This window comes from Nyctibius grandis, chromosome 1 (genome assembly GCF_013368605.1).
Source record: "Nyctibius grandis isolate bNycGra1 chromosome 1, bNycGra1.pri, whole genome shotgun sequence".
NCBI classification, from domain to species: Eukaryota; Metazoa; Chordata; class Aves; order Nyctibiiformes; family Nyctibiidae; genus Nyctibius; species Nyctibius grandis.
In genome coordinates this window covers 13,391,283-13,408,756 of record NC_090658.1, presented here as the reverse complement: position 1 = coordinate 13,408,756, position 17,474 = coordinate 13,391,283, and the positions used below count along the sequence as shown (strand labels likewise).

The 17,474-nt window shown below is 45.7% G+C and overlaps 1 protein-coding gene across 2 annotated transcripts; it reads left to right on the top strand.

The window, feature by feature from the left end:
• The first annotated feature begins 758 nt into the window (after positions 1–758).
• Positions 759–17,075, top strand: ENTPD6 (ectonucleoside triphosphate diphosphohydrolase 6). 2 transcript variants are annotated; one of them, XM_068413929.1, is made up of 15 exons: positions 771–826; positions 1,905–2,057; positions 2,810–3,150; positions 4,533–4,609; positions 5,411–5,554; positions 6,727–6,802; positions 8,395–8,430; positions 9,593–9,681; positions 11,055–11,134; positions 12,062–12,126; positions 12,479–12,580; positions 13,056–13,196; positions 14,063–14,119; positions 15,289–15,401; positions 15,655–17,075. In XM_068413929.1, the coding sequence occupies exons 3-15, from the start codon at positions 2,892–2,894 to the stop codon at positions 15,742–15,744; spliced, it is 1,329 nt and encodes a 442-aa protein (XP_068270030.1). In that variant the 5' UTR covers positions 771–826; positions 1,905–2,057; positions 2,810–2,891; the 3' UTR covers positions 15,745–17,075. The 2 variants fall into 2 exon arrangements, with proteins under 2 accessions (XP_068269946.1, XP_068270030.1); XM_068413845.1 differs by lacking the exon at positions 1,905–2,057 and having other exon boundaries at positions 759–826.
• Positions 17,076–17,474: the final 399 nt, after the last annotated feature.

Sequence of the window (17,474 nt, the reverse complement as noted above, 5' to 3'; positions counted from 1 at the left end):
ATCAGCCTCCATCTCTTTTCTTCATGCCTCATGTTTGCTGCTGCGCGCTCACACATCCTCACTCCCAAACCGCCTCGCCTCATTCTTCCAGATGGGGTGGAGCAGCAAGCTGCTGCAGGAGTAATTGTAGCTGGTGAAAGGCAAAATGATCTAGGTGGAAGAGCCGCCACTGAGGAAGTTACTCAAGCAGAAAAACTGGTAGAGGGACACAAGGTACTGAGAAGAAAACAGAGCAGCTACCTCAGGGTGTCCTTTGTCCACATCTACCAACACTTTGTGCCTCAGAGCTGGACCAAACTTGCAGTTAAAGAGTTCTTGCCAGGGCTGGCTCTCACAGGAGGAGCGGAGGGTGCCCAGCAGTCCTGCCAGCTGCCTCTGGTGACCTTACCCGGGGCTGCAGGGCCTCTCCCTCCGCTTCCACAGGCCCTGGTCTGCTCCACAGCTGCCTTCCGCTTCCGCCCCCGCACCTCCTCCCCTCTCCTCCTCCCGCCTCGGGGACTGTTTCTCTCACACCTCTCTGGTTTTGGGGCGTTTGGCCCTTTTTTAAGCACGTTTTCCCCAGGGCGCCAACCCTAAGGGGCTCCGCTGGGCCTTGCGGGGGGGGGCTGTACGGCGCGGGGCAGCCCCGGCCCCTCCTCACGGCGGAGCCCCTGTGGCCAACACCTCTCCCGCGCACACCGCGCGCAACCCTCTCGTCCTTCGCGGAACGGACGCGGCCGCGGCGCAGCCCCCGCACACCGGCCCGCACGGCGCCTGCGCAGGAGCAGCGGCGGCGGCCGCCCGCGGGGCGGGACAACGGCGTCGCCATGGCGGGGTCGGCGGCGGCGTGAGTGCGGGCGGCGGGGCCGGCTGGGAGCTGTGCACCGGGGGGCGGTGGGCACGGGGAGCCGTGTGTCAGGGGGCGCGGCGGCGGGCGGGCGCCCCCGCGGGTTGAGCCGAGCCGAGCCGAGCCGGGCCGGGCCGTGTCGTGGCGAGGCCGCGCAGGGCCGGGCCGCCTGCCGGCCTGTGCCGCGGCGGGCACCTGACCGACACCCGGCTCCGCGGGGTCCCCGCCCGCCCTAGGCCGCGCAGAGGGAAAGCTTTTTCCTCGCAGCAGCTCTGAGCGTGCCCTGGCAAAGGCAGGGAAGGGTTAATGCCGGCTCTCTTCAGGAAGGTGGGGGCGGGGGTTATGCTGGCAGGCTGCTGCTCCTCCGTCCCCCTCGTCCTTCCAGCCTCCCCTTTCCCGCGGTGGCGACTTTTGTCTTCTCAAAGGATTAGCCGGTTCCCACTGCTTTCCTTCCACGACATGTTTTTAGCTCCCGTGTAGCTGCAGTTGAGGCCTTTCTGGCACCAGGAAGATCGGAGTTACCACCCTGTACCCACGCAGTAATTGCCACCTGAATCTCTGTGCCTGCTGATAGAAGACAGAAAGATTTTTTTCATTTTTTTGCAGTGCCATCTCCGTGATTTCTGATTCATGGCAGCTTACAGTTCCTTTTCCCCTACACCGATCTGTTCTTCATGTGTATTTGTGCCTGTGGTTTTGCTTTCCTCTGTTACTATAAAATTTTGTCTTACCCATTTTTGGCAATACACTGCAATCACCTTGAATTTAAATTCCTCCCCCTCACACCTTCTGTACACCTCCCTAATTTGTATCATCAACAGATTACGTATGTGTCAAAACCTTGTTTCAGTCAACTTCATCAATTGGTTTGCTTTCTCTTCTTCATTACACCATCAAAAAAGGAAAGATGTAATGTTAATTTTCTCCCCATAAATCACTGCTGACTGTTTTTTAATCATCTGGATGATGTCATATGAGTGCTTGTAGATTTCTTGTGTTGTGCTTTGCTGTGGTTTCTTTCCTGGCTGAGGGGGGGCCACTCTGATTCCCTGGATCTTCCGTCTTGCCTTTTAAACAGTAAAATTGTCCTTGTCCAGTCTTCTGGGACCTCCTTCACCATCCAGACACTAACAAAGATAACTGCAAATGATTTGGATTGCCCAGAGAGGTTGTGGGATCTCCATCGTTGGAGGTTTTCAAGATGCAGTTGGATATAGCCCTGAGCAACATGGTGGGTCCCCATAGCTGCCCGTGCTTTGAGCAGGAGATTGGATGAGAGACCTCTTGAGGTCCCTTCCCAACTTATTTCCTTATTCTGTTCCTTCTTAGGCCTCAGTAGCAATGGGGAAAAGCATGCAGCGTCATGTCTTAAAATTAGCTGTAGAACTCAATGACATGCTGAAAGAGGATGGATATGTTCCTTCTGAACCTTTGGGAAAGTAATGTGAAGTCTCATAGGCATCCAGCAGCCATGGAGTCATTTGATGGTTCAGACAAGAAACATGGGAGAGAAGGATTTTGGTGCTAGGTCCAGTTTTACAAGTGATGGGCAGGTGAATCCCAGATTTGTGAATGCAGGGTTCTACATTGTCCTACTGGAATAAATGTCAGCATTTAACGGCAAGTTTCCCTGGCTTAGTTGAGATAGATTTGAGCACTGAAGACAGTAGCTGTTATCTCAGTCTTACTCCAGATGCTGAAGTAGTTGCAGGCGTAAATCCTTTTACTTGCCAGCAGTAGTCTGTAACTCCCTGTATGCAACTTTTTTTTGCCAGCCTGTTTATTTCAGTGACTTACTGCTTACTTTGACTATCATGCCCAGCTTTCTTATCACAGATTTAAACCAACTAACAGTTAAGTATTTAGCTGATGGTCGAGTCAAGTTTACTCCTGTAGGTCCCTTATCAAATAAGTATCGTACTCTTAGATCCTTCCAGCAGGTTTAGAAAATAAAACATATCTTTTCTTTTCTGTTGGATGTAGGAGTGATGTGGGAGCCACCTGTTCTGTGTGAAGGACAAGAAACAAAACATCTGATAAAGGGAAGACACAAAACATCTGATAAATGGAAGCCATGAAGATATCAAAGCGGTTCTTTGCTTTTGGGATTTTGGCATGCATAGCTATTTATGTTGCATACATAAAATGGCACTTGGATTCCAAACCAGTCATGGGAGCAACAGAAGGAGTTGCTGATAGCAGGGGAGACAAACTGAACCATCAGACACTGACCACAGATCCCTCGGTCTTCTATGGAATTATGTTTGATGCAGGAAGCACAGGAACTCGCATCCATATTTTTAAATTTACACAGCAGCCAAAAGGTATGGCCTGCTCATTTCATGATAGACTAATTCTTTCATAACCTATGGAGCAGATTATTCATTATTCTTTTCTAGGGATTACTTGAACAAACATGCTTCAGCTCTTTCTAGAGAGCTATCAGGAAGTATATTATGATTCACGCATGTGGGTTTGGGTGAAATGATGAAAACATTCAACAAGGAGAAAATGCTGTAATGTCAGAATGTGAACTAAATAGCAGCTGTACCTTTAGAATGGTGCCTTGAAGAAAAGCAGTTTTTCATCACACTGCTTGGTGGAAGAGAGAACTATAAATGCCTTATTCCCCCGGATTTTCACCGTGAGATTGTTGGCTGTCTCCAGTTCCTGTCAGTGAGCTGCTTCTCTCTGCATTGTCTGGTTTAGTGCATCCTTGCCTTCAGTGTTTGATTTAAATTGCAAAACTTCACTGTTTGATTAAAATTGCTGTGTATTGCATCTGGACAGAAAGTATTGCTGAGAAGCAAGACAGAAGTGTACAAAAAAGCTCCAGCTTTCCTCTGGAGTCGTAAGCTTCATTTTTTTAGGTCTTGTCAGCTCCTATTTGGAAAACTCTTAAAGATGAAAGAACCCATGTGGATGCTGTTAGTAGGTGATCTGGGGATGCTTTTAAGGATTAGCAGTGTGGTTGTATGGTGTGATTGGCCTGTGGGGAGCACCTTGAGTTTCAGAATGGGCTGGTGTAAGGCTTAGCCACCAAAGGTATTAAATAACAGTCCATGGGTTTCCTTCTTGCAGTGTCTTCCCAAATCTTTGCTTCTTCTTTGCCTGCTTCTCTTTAAACACAGTTTCAGAGTATATTGCAGGGAACTTTATGCAGTGTAGTTGGGTACAGGAGGAGGATGTTGTCAAGCTCATGTTGTCTTGCCTGCAGGTTCGTATAATTGTTTTTTGGAAACTGCAGATTTCCAAAATACTTACGTCTGGCCCCCTCTACTGCCGTTGAAAATGGTGGTAAAGCTTCCACTGAGCTTTGCTGGAGTCAAGTTTAGCCAGAACAGAGCACGCTGAAACGTGGGATCTTTGTCACCGGTGCAGTTTGGAAAGCTGCACGTGGCGGGTGTAAGGGCTCAAAGTGAACTTGCACCCATCTGGTGATTGTTTGATGTGCATGAAAAATATGTGCGTAGTGGACACCAGCACCTGAAAAACAGTCATGGCTTTTAAAAATGGTTTTCTCAGGGGCTAATTCCATAGCAAGGGCTGTATTTAAAGGCCGGGTGGCTGTTGATAGTTCATTAGACAGAGACTTCAGTTGACTTTCATTAGCACATATAATGATGTAATTTGTAAAATGGTTTTCTTTTTGTGTATGCAAAATTGTTTGTACCATTACTTATTTTGGAATACTGCTTTTAAACAGAGACTCCCAAATTAACCCATGAGACATTTAAAGCACTGAAGCCAGGTCTATCCGCATATGCCGATGATGTTGAAAAGGTAATTTTGTTTCTGTTACTGTCAAAGCACGTTCCCCAAAACCTCCTGTTGTTGATATGCGCTGCAGATCACATCTTGCTGTGGTACAGTATGCTGAACTGTCTCAGTTCAGGAAAGTGCCTCCAGATGATACAAGCCCACAGTAAAAGCTGGTCAAGACGCAGAGGAGCAAGGAACAGAGCACATCTAGTTCCGCTCAGTGATGTTGTTAATTAAGCACGGTGGATGTTTTTCTGACCTCTGCCTCAAGAATTTTGGTGCGCTTAAGAAAATGACAAAAGATCTGTGTTGGATTGGAGCAGAGCCTTCTCCAAAAGTGACTGGAATTGCATTCTCAGGAAAACGGTCTAAAAAACAGGCCAAGTACTAAGTGACTTCTCTCCCGTCTCGCCTACCTTTTGGCTCACAGGGATTTAGGGACTTCCTGAGCCAGACTTACACCCAGCTCACAGTGTTTTACTGGCTCCAAAGGCCTTTTTTTTCCAAGGGTTTGTCATGCTGCCTTTTGAACCTTTTGTAGCCAAAACATTCAGTGGCAGAGAGCTCTATGTCACTGTTTGAAAAAGTGACTCTTTCTGTTTGTTTTGACCTGTTGCTGGATAATCCGCATTATATCCACCAGGTCTCACGCTGTAGGAGATAGTGAGTCCTCCACCTTCTCCTCACCCCTTGTGATACTCACTTGTGTCTGTTCCACATGTACAGTGCATCATACCTCTGATCACTCTTTTGTCCTTCCAAGAAAGACAAATCTAAAGAGTTTTTAAGATGCCCATTTTTTTGTTCTTTCTCTGCTCACAGTGTGGCCAGGGAATAAAAGAGCTCCTGGAGGTGGCAAAGAAGGAAGTTCCTATGGAGCTGTGGAAGTTTACTCCTCTGGTTCTGAAAGCCACAGCTGGCCTGCGGTTGCTGCCAGGAGAGAAAGCTCAGAAGTTGCTGGATAAGGTACTACTTCTTGTCTTTCAGCTTGCTTTCCAGTAATTCTACAGCAAAATCTGGTTCTTTCTGTGTAAGATACATACTCCTTTATCTTCGTGTACGTGAGTCATTCCTATCATTTCACCCTGAAAGCAGTGCAGAACTACCTGATCTCACATGGGGTTGGGGGGAGAAATTGCGTGAGTACAACACAGAGGAATCATGACAGCCGCGCATAAGCTTGGGGATGACATACAATGTAACAAGTGTAATGAGATACTCCTAACTGTCACCACAGACTTGTTCTTACTGGGTGTTTTTGTAGGTGTTTTTGACCAGGATGCTGCTATTTTGAGAAAAGTTCTCTGCTATTTGATTGGTCATGTTATCAGCCTGCTGCTGCAAGGTTGCTCCTTTATATTGATTGGAAATAATGTAAATTGTATTTATAGGCATATAAAATATGTTTAAACTTCTAAAATGTTATAAAAATGAACAAAATATTATGTTCTAGGCCTTATGGCTGCAGGAAAAAATTATTGTGTGCACTAAGTGTACTCTTTTTCTGAGTAATAATTGGGAGGAAGAAATGTGATGTGGTTGATGTGGTTGAAACCAATGTCTGTATTGTTCTCTGCTACCTGCAAGCTGGCCCGTTCTTTTCCACACTGAATTTCAGCTGAAACTGCCGCAGTTGTTACTTCAGAGGATTCTAGAAAACTAGGGCTTTGCTGTTTCATGTAGGATGTAGTGTAGAGGACCTCTTAACAGTCAACATGCTCCTGTTAAAAATGCTATTCCCTGAGGCATTCCTGAAAGCCAGAGTGTCCATCTCCTGCCTCTCCCATGCGTGTATAATACCCTGTGGGTCGCCAATTGCAGCAAACTAAACTGGGTTGCCTTCCCTACCCATGTCCATCCCTCGTTCATGGCATTTCTGAGCAGTCTTCATGCTTGAACACCCATACATCCATCCCTGTCTCTGCACCAAACTGCAGAGCCAGTGTGTAAATCACTGACCTTTTATAGCAGAGCACAGGCTGATGCTTGTTGGGCTCTTGAACTTCAAAGAAAGTGATGAACAGCAGACGGGATCTCGCCCAAGAAGAGGAGCAGTTGTGTAAAACTGGAGTTTTGAAACAACTTGCTTTCCAGCTGAAAAAAGATTTCTCTGAGTGTAGCTTTTATTTGAACTACAGGTGAAGGAGATTTTTCAGGCCTCCCCCTTCTTCGTGAGGGACAACTGCGTGTCGATAATGAATGGGACCGATGAAGGTAGGCTAACTTGTGGAGACCCTTTCAGCAATCCTGGAGATTCCTGCTGCACTGTGACAAATCCGCACTCACTGTAGTGGGTACCTACAAGCGGCAGGTTTGACACAGTTTTTATGCTGCCTCAGGCAGTGGTTGCCAAAGAGATCTTGTGCTACCTTTTCCAATTTGAAGTCCCGAATTCTGTCCTGATTTTCAAAGCTCTGGGTGCCAGGCAGTTCCTGTGGGATCACCAGGAAGCCACTGTGCAGTCAGCACTTCTGGAAAGGTTTCTGAATATCTGCTTGTTGAGGTGATCTTCAGCAACTGGTTTTGCACACCCTGCTCTTGACAATGCTTGTCAGAGCTTTCTGGAAGTATTTGGTCATAATGTTAATTATAACTGATCTAATGAGTGTGATTGTGAATTCAGTCTGAAAAAAAATGTTATATAGAGAAGAAAATACGTGCTGAAGTAAGTTGATGCTCATCAAAAAAGGCTGAGGACAGAACCCAGAATCAGTCTTGATTTAAAATAAATAGAAGAAACATGTCTAAATTCTAAGTAACTGAGTGTTGAAATGTGTTTGAAATCTGCTTAGAAACCAAACTTTAAAATAGCTGGAGCTGTTTGGAGCTGTTTATGAGTTTCTTTTTTACTGCTTAATGAAAGAAAGACATTGTAATTCTTCTTTTTGTTTTGTTTTAAAATCATTAATAGCAGTGACAGCCTTGGTTCAGCCAAGGGTTGAACTGGACCGTGTTCCCTAACATGCCTTGAGTTTTAACCACATGGATAAATATTTGAATTTGTTAACATGAGGCCCACTAATTCATCTAATTTATGGAGAAAAGGTTTATAAAACAAGAAGAGAACAGAAACAGTGTGGCTGACAAAAATGCTTAGAGGAAAATAGAAAGAATTAGAACACTGAAAAGATGAAAATTCTTAATATTCAAAAGGAAAATAGAGTGCCTGACATCAAACAAAAGCCTGCCAGTGGATGTTTTCCTAGAAAATGAACAATGTGAGTGCAAGTCGTTTCCTTGTCTTTTAGATAAGGACTGAAGCCTTTGTGACTTCTCACCTAAGTTTTTGACCTGTGAAATACAGACTTCTCCAGGCGTTTCATATATGGGGCTTCTCTTCCAAATATTGCATAAGCTCTGGTATAAAAGGTCATTCTCTTTGTTCAAGGCATGTAATCTTGCTTTTTGACAGCCGTTGACAGTTGTGGAAACACTGGCTCTGAAGCAAGGTGGGTCAGGGGAGCTCAGCAGAGCCCAGTCCTATTCACCCTTCTTGAAGGTCCTTCTTGCTTAGCTCTCAGCTAGACATCCTTTGGAAACTTTGTATTAGAAGTCTTCAATTTGTGAAAGGGGAGCGAGGGAACTTGTGGCAGATGGTCTCTGGTGTCTCTATCATTGCATGACGAGCTGTGGTTTGCTGATTATTTTGTTTAGATGGTGCAGTTAAACTGTATGAGAAAACTCAAAAATGCCTCCAGCTAAACAGATCCTAAAGCAGGAAGACCTTGTAATATGGCTCACTTATTTGTTACTGTTGCTAGATAAAATGAAATGGTGTGATCTAACATGAATCTTTTCCTTATTAGGTATTTCAGCCTGGATCACAATAAATTTTTTAACAGGTATGTGTACATGAACATGTGCATAATGATATGACTGATGCTGTGAAATTCATGCTGGTTTCTGCCCCTGCATGAGATTTGCTCATTCATTGGGTTGGAGTGGGAGAAAGAAGGATCTGGGAATAAGTCAGCAGTTGTTTTTGGCCTGGCCTATTTAAGTCATTAGGATTTTGGCCATCTACTTGGCAGAGTGAGGATTTTAATCTCTATTTCTAGATGTTTAATGTAGCCTTTCTTTCAATTCCCTGTAGGGTACCAGAGCATTTTATTCCTTTTTAGAGTCTGCCACTAGCTTTGCCTGAATTTTTAATGAGGATATTCTAGGTGTGCTTGGCAGCTGCACAGAGTGAAAGAAAGTGCTATGCTACTTCCTTGCAGATTTATAACATAGAAATACCACAAGTGTTTACACTGCTGAATTAGAAAAGAGTAGCTGAAGAGTAAATAAAAAAGTAAGCTGAAGCCCTCTCCGACAATAAGTAAAGCAGTCTTCCAAGCACTCTGTTCAGCACACACTGTGTGGAGCCATACGACAAGTGCTCTAAAGCTTTTTATGCTCACAGGAAATATCAGAAAGGTCAGCGATCTTCTATCATGAGGTATACCGAGATACGTGGCACAAACTAGTCTTGTCAGGAAGACTTGAAGGATCTAACTGAGAAGAACTGAATTTAAATGAGAAGAGAGGTCTGGGCTGGCAGCAGGAAAAATTCCAAGAGACCCGAGTCTCTTCGGCCAGCTCTTTTCAGTCTGTCATCCTCTTGGCCATAGGAATCTGCAAAATATCACTAAGGGATCAGGGAGAGGTGGCCAAGAAAACCACATTCCTATGTATTACGAAGTGGTTACCAGAGTAGAGTTTGCAAAAGGGTCCTTGCATCCACTGAAAAATGTTTAGGAATCCAATAACTAAAGCTGCTGTAAGTAGGGCATGAACAGCCACCAGAGAAATAAGAGAAACTCTGTCACCTGAAGATTTTCAGGTCACCCTGATAAAGCCAAAATAAGTGCCCAGTAGATGACAGTATAATTTAATGCTGGCTGGAAGCTGACAGATGGAGTTAGGTTGCCCTCTTTCTTTACCACTGTACTTCTGGTTTTGTTCCTAGCGAGTTTCTCGCAGCACCTGCCATGGCTTTCTCTTTTCTGTCACACATTTCAGGTAACCTAGATGATCCGCAGAAGAGAAGTGTAGGGATGCTGGATTTGGGTGGTGGATCAACACAGATCACCTTCCTTCCACGCACCGAGGTAATGTGGACATGCACACTGTTGGGAAGTGCTGGTGCAGAAATCAGTAACTGCTCAGATTTGTTTCCCCTGGAAATGGACCAAAAGTTTGTCAGTGTGACATGAAGCCATGCCTTTGACAGAAAAACTCAGGTCACTTGGTCACATCTGCTTTGTTATAGTCAGTCACGGAGGCATTCACAACTCTTTGTCAGTCCTCTTACTCCAACTCCATGAGTTGGTGGTGTACGTGGGGAATCTGCCAGGGCTGCTTTATCTTGGGGAATACGCAGTGTTTGCCTGAGCGTCTTAATCCTTGACTCTCAGTTTGTGCTGCTTATAATGAAGAACTCAAAGGCAATGCTGTTAATGAATTCAAGTCCAACATTTGGCCTGTATTGGGTTTTAAGACCACAGTAAGATGCCTTCTCAATCCTTGTTTCTGATTTTCCTAAGTTCACTCAGTTGCAAATGAATGCTTTCTAAGGAGCAACTGCTATTATGCAGTAAAAAATATATGCTGATGTTTGTCATTTTAGCTTCCTGTTGTGGCATTTTTACAGGTGTTCTGTGAGCTGGAAGTCCCGTGGATGTGGAGTTGTAAGGCCCTGGCCTGAGCAGAGATACTGTTCATAGTACTAGCTGCACAAAAGCAGAGGGTTGGGATGCTGTATCTAGTGTCCCAGCCTGGGCTAATCAAGACCTTGTGCTCTTACAGCAGAATGACAGGGCATGTGAAGAGTCTGGGATGTGGAAATTCTGGACTTAGAGATGGTGTTAAGATACGAGCAGCATGAGTAGCATTGTGGCCTGAGCTTTGCTCCCCACAAATGCGCTAGCCGTGCGGGTGCTCTTGGGGAAGAGGCTGCAAAGTGCTTTAGATAATTACCCTTTCATTTCTTCAGACCACAGGCTGGTCCTCACTCTGTTCCTTGGCAAGCACAGTGATGTGCTTTTCCTCTGGCTTGTGGAAGTTCACAGCTGAATTCACTTGAGTAGGAAGTTAATGCGTGCCTGGATTTCATATTATTTTGCACAGTTTTCCTTGGGATCATGTGAAGAGGCAGTTACTTTAGCCTCTTGACAAAAGCAGTTAAGAGCTGGAATAAGGATTCCTTTTTAATTAAAATAATTCTTTCATACACCAATTTGGTGTGGCTAGAAATAGAAATGTAACCAGTTTGGACTCTGTCATGTGAAGACACTATTTTAGCTCCAGGTTTTGTGGTTGTCTGGTGTATCAGCAGTCAAATCGAAATACTTGCAAATTCGTCATTTCTTGCTGAACCATGATAGCATTGTTTCACGTTTTTCCTCATGTTTTGGAAGATTGTGGTGTTGATGTTTGCTGCTGCTGGCAGAAAACTTGCAGTGACATCTTTTTCTCCCTCCAGGCAACTCTCCAGACATCACCAGCTGGCCATACAACTTCATTTCAGATGTTTAACAACACCTACAAGCTGTATTCATACAGGTTAGTTGTGGGAAAGAGAGCACTCTGTACAGATAGAAGCTTTCTATGAAGCCAGTGAGTTCTAGGTGTTTGGCTGAAGTGGGGTCCTTGAAAATGAGTACTGGGAAGAAGCAGAGAAACCAGAGCCACATCATTGTAGTTAACCTTGGCTGCCTGCCGGGTACCCACCAAGCCGCTCTATCACTCCCTGTCCATCAATGGGACAGGGGGAAGAAAATAACAACAAAAAACTCCTGGCTCAGGATAAGGACAGGGAGGTCACTTAGCAGTTACCATCATGGGCAAAACAGACTCGACTTAGAGAAGTTAATTTAATTTATTGCCAATTAAAAGTTACGATAATGAGAAATAAGAACAAAATCAAAAACACTTCCCCCCCGCTCCCCGCCTCCTTCCCAGGCTCAGCTTCACTCCCAGCTCTTCTACCTCCTCAACACCAAGCAGCACAGGAGGATGGAGAGTGGGGGTTGCAGTTGGTTCATAGTACTTTGTCTCTGCCATTCCTTCCTCCTCACTGTCTCCCCCTGCTCCCAGTGTTTTGGGCAGAGGGAAGCAGCTTCTTCCCACCTGTGTTTGCTGGGGGGTGTGTTTAGTCTCAAAAAGAATCAATTCTGTATGCTAGAGGCTGTGCTGCCTTTGAGGAGGGTAGGAGAAAGGTTATGGGAATACCTTCAGCATTCCCAGTTCTTCAAGAGCCAGATTACCATTGACAGCTCTTGCCTGTGCTTTTTCAAAGAGAGTTTATCCTTCTGGGTAAGGGTAATATGAAAGTGGGTTGTCACACTGTTCCCCTTATGTGCATTAGCTGCTGACTCAAGCCATTTTGCTGGGACCTCGTAGAGGACTCTGGCATGTCCCAGACAAGTTGTCAGTCGAGTATCAGCAGAAGGATGTTTGTTGTTCACAGAGGCTTTTATCCCTTTGCAGTTACCTGGGACTTGGGCTGATGTCGGCAAGGCTCGCCATTTTAGGAGGAGTTGAGGGAAAACCCTGTAAGTTATGGGCACTCTTCAAGTCTTAGCTCTGAGCATAGGGTATGTAGCCCTGTTGTGGGGGGAGGAGTTGTCTGTCCCCTTCCCACTGGGCTCAAGGTTCCTGAGTGGTATGTGGACTCCTGTCACCATGGCTGGGTGCGTTTAAGGCGAATGCAGGAGGTGACGCTGCTAGATCCCAGGAGACCTGGATTCTTGCCAGCCCTGGGGGGCATGGGACATCTGAGCCATGACTGGGGCTTAGAGGTGCCTTGCTGAAGCTGTGGGACAGTATGAAGCAGGGCTGGGGGTGAGGGATCTGAAACAAACTCCTCCTGTTTTTCCCTAATGTGGCTTTGTTTTACTTCTGCAGTAGGAGAAGGGGAGGAATTGATCAGCCCCTGTTTACCACCTGGCTTCAAATCTGAATGGCAACATGCTGAGATAGTGTACAAAATTAAAGGGCAGAAGGCAGGTATAGTGATTTATCACTCTTCCTATCTAGGCCAGCATGCTATTAGCAGAGTAAATGATATACTCTCAGCCTCTTGCAAAGACACTAGATTCTCTGTTTACTGTTCTGTCTGGCTCCTCTTGACATGCTGTTAAAGAGATTCTGTAGCTCTTTCCTCTTGTGCCATGGTGTGTCTGTCCAGTCAGTAAAGCTGCTAGTAGTAATGCAGACGGAGTTGAGCAATCCCTGAGCAGGTCTTTCAAAATCCTTCTGCCTCAAATGATGGTGTCCATCTCTGATCTATTGCATACTTAGTCCCAACCTGAGGATGGTTAAGTGTTGCCACTGGAAGAAAATGCAGATTTCAGTTCTCTGTGAAGAGCTTACCAAGTGCTATTGTGCAAAAGGGAACCTGTTTCCTGGCAGATCCTAAATGAATTGTATGCATATTTAACTCTCTGCCTATAGTATGCTGGGTTTCTTTGCCTTCCTTTAGGTGAGCCTCTGTATGAGTCTTGTTCTAACAAAGTGGTAAAGATGCTCTACAAAAACGTGCATAAAGCTGAGGAAGTGAAGGACTTGGATTTTTACACTTTCTCCTACTACTATGACCGTGCAGCAGAGGTTGGTCTCATAGGTATGTTTGCTCCTGTTTTCATTTCATTTTAAATGACAAGTTGTGGAAGAAATGGTAACACACACACACATCACGGTGCTTTGCTAAGCTGTCATGGTACTTAGTCCTTTGTTACACTGCCGTGCAGCACTGGGTATTGAATGCTATTGAATTTCTATAGGGGAGGGACTGGGGCTGTGAAACAGGACTTGCAACTTCTGGCAATGGTTTTTAAACAAACTGTCTGCATTTCAGAAATCGTTGTTGTCTGATTAATTCTGCAATCCAAAATAGAAAAAAGCCCTCATAATGATAAACAAATTTATTGGGCGGTAAAGCAGTAAAGTGATCTTGGGCTGTGTGTTTTGCTTCACTGACCTTTTCAGATGGAACGAAGATTTTCAGATAATTCCACATGTATTCAAAATGCATCCAGTCTCTTTTCCAGTGGTATGCTGGTGTACAGAAGGCTGTCGTGTTCGGTGGTAGAAAGCAGATTACAAGATCTCAAGCTAGTTTGGACAAACATACTCCCCTCCTCAGCCACTTTGTTTTACAAGTTAATGTATCACAGAGCAGCACTCCCCTGTCAGATCTGGTCAAAGGCGTTAACTGTGTTCAAGCGTCACGGGGCAGGGCAACACAGACATGGGGACAAGGTGAGAGAGTCTGTAAACTGCGTTTCTTTAGGAAACGAGGATCAAAGTTCTTCATTAAATGAGCCTTTTCAATCTATGTTAAGAATCTTTTAAAGGTTCTTTTACCTTTAAAGCAAGTGTGAGTTTTGTCATTGATTTCAGTGGCTCAAAGTTTGATTTCCAAACAAGTTTTGTCTACAATTGCCTTTATACGAAAACCATAAAAGACTGCGTCTTTTTTTGTTTTAGATAAAGAAAAAGGAGGAAGCTTAACTGTCGGTGACTTCGAAATTGCAGCTAAATATGGTGAGTAAAATACAATCAAACACACACCTAGTAGTTGTGTGTAAGTTCATACCCAGGTGGTAAATGTGTGACATGCTAAGAAGCCTGATTGTTTTGTTTTAGGTAAATGCTGAGCACCACTCCTGAGCGCCTCTCTCCAACATTTCTGCTTATTTTTGAAAATCTCAACTATTTTTGTATGAATTCTTGCTTTTGCAGCCCACATAAGACACATAATACTTATATTTCAAAACTCTCTCAAGAATTGCTAATAAACTTGCCAGTTAACCGTTGTCCTGAAATCATGCTTTCAGAATAGGTGTGGGGGTTCTCATCCTGTTAACATAACCTGTTCCAAGCTGGTTTAATTTTTCTTTTCATCTCAAGATTTGTTCATGTGCTTGATTGTTAATCGGAAAAGGGGGAAAACCGGTTCCTAGCTTTTCGCTTCATCAGCTGCAGTGAGAACTGCCTACGCAGATTTACAAATGTAAACGTTCTTTTCTTAATAGCACAAACTCAGGCTTTGATCAAACTGACATGGGGCTTTTTGGTAAACTTTATGAATGACTGAACAATTGTTGCAGTTCTGATTTCTGGACTACCATTTCTGTAATTCATCCTGAGAAAGCAAGTGGGTTTTACTTTGGTTTTGTCTCTTTTCTTTTTTCCTTTCCTTTCCTTTCCTTTCCTTTCCTTTCCTTTCCTTTCCTTTCCTTTCCTTTCCTTTGTCTTTTTCTTTCCTTTGTCTTTTTCTTTCCTTTGTCTTTTTCTTTCCTTTGTCTTTTTCTTTCCTTTGTCTTTTTCTTTCCTTTGTCTTTTTCTTTCCTTTGGTTTTATCAATATCTGTTGAGTGCTTATGCTCAAGAAACATAACACATCTGAGGTTGCTGAGATTTTTAAAGGCTTGAAGTAGATAGAAGAAAAGTTTTCATCCTTTCCTGGAGAGATACAAGAAACTCGGCTGTCTTAGGGGAGAGACAGAATGCCTTGATTTTCCTTCCAGTGTGCCAAAGCTTTTGTGCTTCTGCTAATGCGTGCATGTCATTTCAGCCCCATTGTAACAGGTTCCATCACTGCGCAACTCAGCTGACAAGAGGTGTTTTATGGGCTCATTTGAGGTTTTTCAAAGCTGGGCTGATGCTGGGCCTGAGCCAACAGTGTGCATTTACTCTTTTGTTTCTCCTTAGTATGTAAGACCATGGAAATCAGCCCTGGAAGCAGCCCTTTTCTCTGCATGGACCTCACGTACATCACCTTCCTCCTGCAAGAACTGGGCTTCCCGAAGAGGCACGTCTTTAAGGTGATGCACAAAATGGATTGCTGGGGAGACTGGGCAGGAGGATGCCGAGGCAGTAGTCCTCATGCCAGTAGCTCGGTCCCTGGTTGGCCTTCTTGCTCCAGCATGTGCTCTGTGATTGAGGGTGGAGGGACACTGTCCCCATGATGGTGATAACAGGTTGTGATAACCTTCAGCACTGTACTCACCTTGCATGCTTCTCCTTCTCCCAAACAACTGTGGTTTAACTTGTTTGGTTTTTTTTTTTTCTTTCCAGCTTGCCCGGAAAATTGACAATGTTGAAACGAGCTGGGCATTGGGAGCCACTTTTCATTACATCGACTCGCTCAATAGACTGCAGTACTAAAGCTCCTTGAAGGTGACTTTTGGGAATCTCAGTTTTTGGAAGCCCAACACAGGAGAAGCTGTTGAAGGGCCTGGTTTTGGCTTCCAGAGTCCTTTGGGACTATGCCCCTTTCCTCCCACCACCTGCCAAGTCCCCTCCATCACTGGCTCTTTTTTACAGTGCAGAGTGCACTGCCTAAAGAATAAGCCTTGATTTGACAGCATCTGAAGTCAACTTGATGTAAAACTTGATCATTGTTGAAGGAAAACCAGGACTCTGCAGGACATCTCTGATTTCTGTGAGAAAAACACACCTTTTTGGAACATGCCTGTGTGATGTGCTTGTACTGTGCTGAAGTTGCTGTAGGAAATGCTCACTCCGGAAGGAATTCTTTACCGTCCTCATTTCAGGGTGGGTTCTCCTGTTTGTCAGCAGTTTTCAGTGATGATTTTTATTTTACTACTTTCGTGTTTGAAGGTGAACTTGTGTGCGTGTGTGTGTGTGCAAAGAGAGTGCGTTTACACAGGTGTGCTGCCAGCAGGCAGCGGCTTTGAAATGCATCCCTGCTAGAAAAGCTCAGGAGCACTCTAGAAACTGGATATGGACTTAGAGGCACGAATCAGAGCCTATATGCCCTTTAGGGTTAAAGCCTACAGCCGAATGTTGGTTCCCTGGCAGTTGGGAGATGGGTGGTGGAAGGCAACATCAGCTTTGCTGGATCTAGACGAGCAAGGCCTGGGAGTTGGGTACAGGGCTAACGATGGATCTGACGGTTCTAGAGTCGGTCGAGGTAAGATCCATGAACAAGAGGCAGCCACAAAAATAAACCCTGAGCAAGGCTTATTGCACCTCACAGGCATTTGTAGCTTGGCAAGGTTGATGCAGGGCCTGGGATGAATGTATTTACGTGGCATTTTGGGTGCCGCTTCCTGCAGACACATCTCACTTTGATAAATGAATGTATTGTGGTTGCACTGAGCCGTGGCAAGGAAGCTGCAATGCACCACTCCAGCAGCGTCCTGTGGGCGGGCTGGAAGTGATCTCAGAGGCAGCGGGAGCTGGAGAGGACGTGCTGCGCTATTCGTAATCTCACTGTGGAACTGTGTTGTATTTGTATGGATGTTTAGAGCAGATCCCAGTGGTCTTTTGGGTGTGCAAAAGAGCCCAGCCTCCCCGAGAGCCAGCAGTGTGTGCCCCAACTCGTGGGCTCGGGGCCACAGCCTCGTCTTTTCCCTGGGGCAGCGAGATGTGTGGTGGTGTGTGGTTCTGCATGGCAGCTGGCTCTGCAGCTGAGTGTACAGGGGACACCTGAACCCTGCTGTACCGACAATAAAAGCCCAATTAAAATGAAACGTGGTAGCGGTGTGGCTTTTAGCGCCAGAGCGCACAGGGCAGGTGGGTTGAGAAATGAGTGCTCCACCATCCCTTTCCCCACATGCCATCCCTGCCTCCTCATGCCCTCCCAGCCCCCCACACCATCCCTGTCCCCCTGTGCCATCCCTGTCCCTTCAAGCCATTCCCATTCCCTCACACCATCGCAGCCCCAGGTGCCCTCCCTCTTCCATCATGCCATCCGTGTCCCCTCACAGCATCCCAGCCCCCCGTGCTATCGCTATCCCCACACGCCATCCCGGTCTCTACACGCCACCGCCGTCCCCACACGTCATCCCCGTCCCCATCAGCCCGCCCCCGCCACCACCCCGGTCTCGGGCCAGGGGCTGGCGCGGGGGCGGGACGGGGCGGGCCGCAGG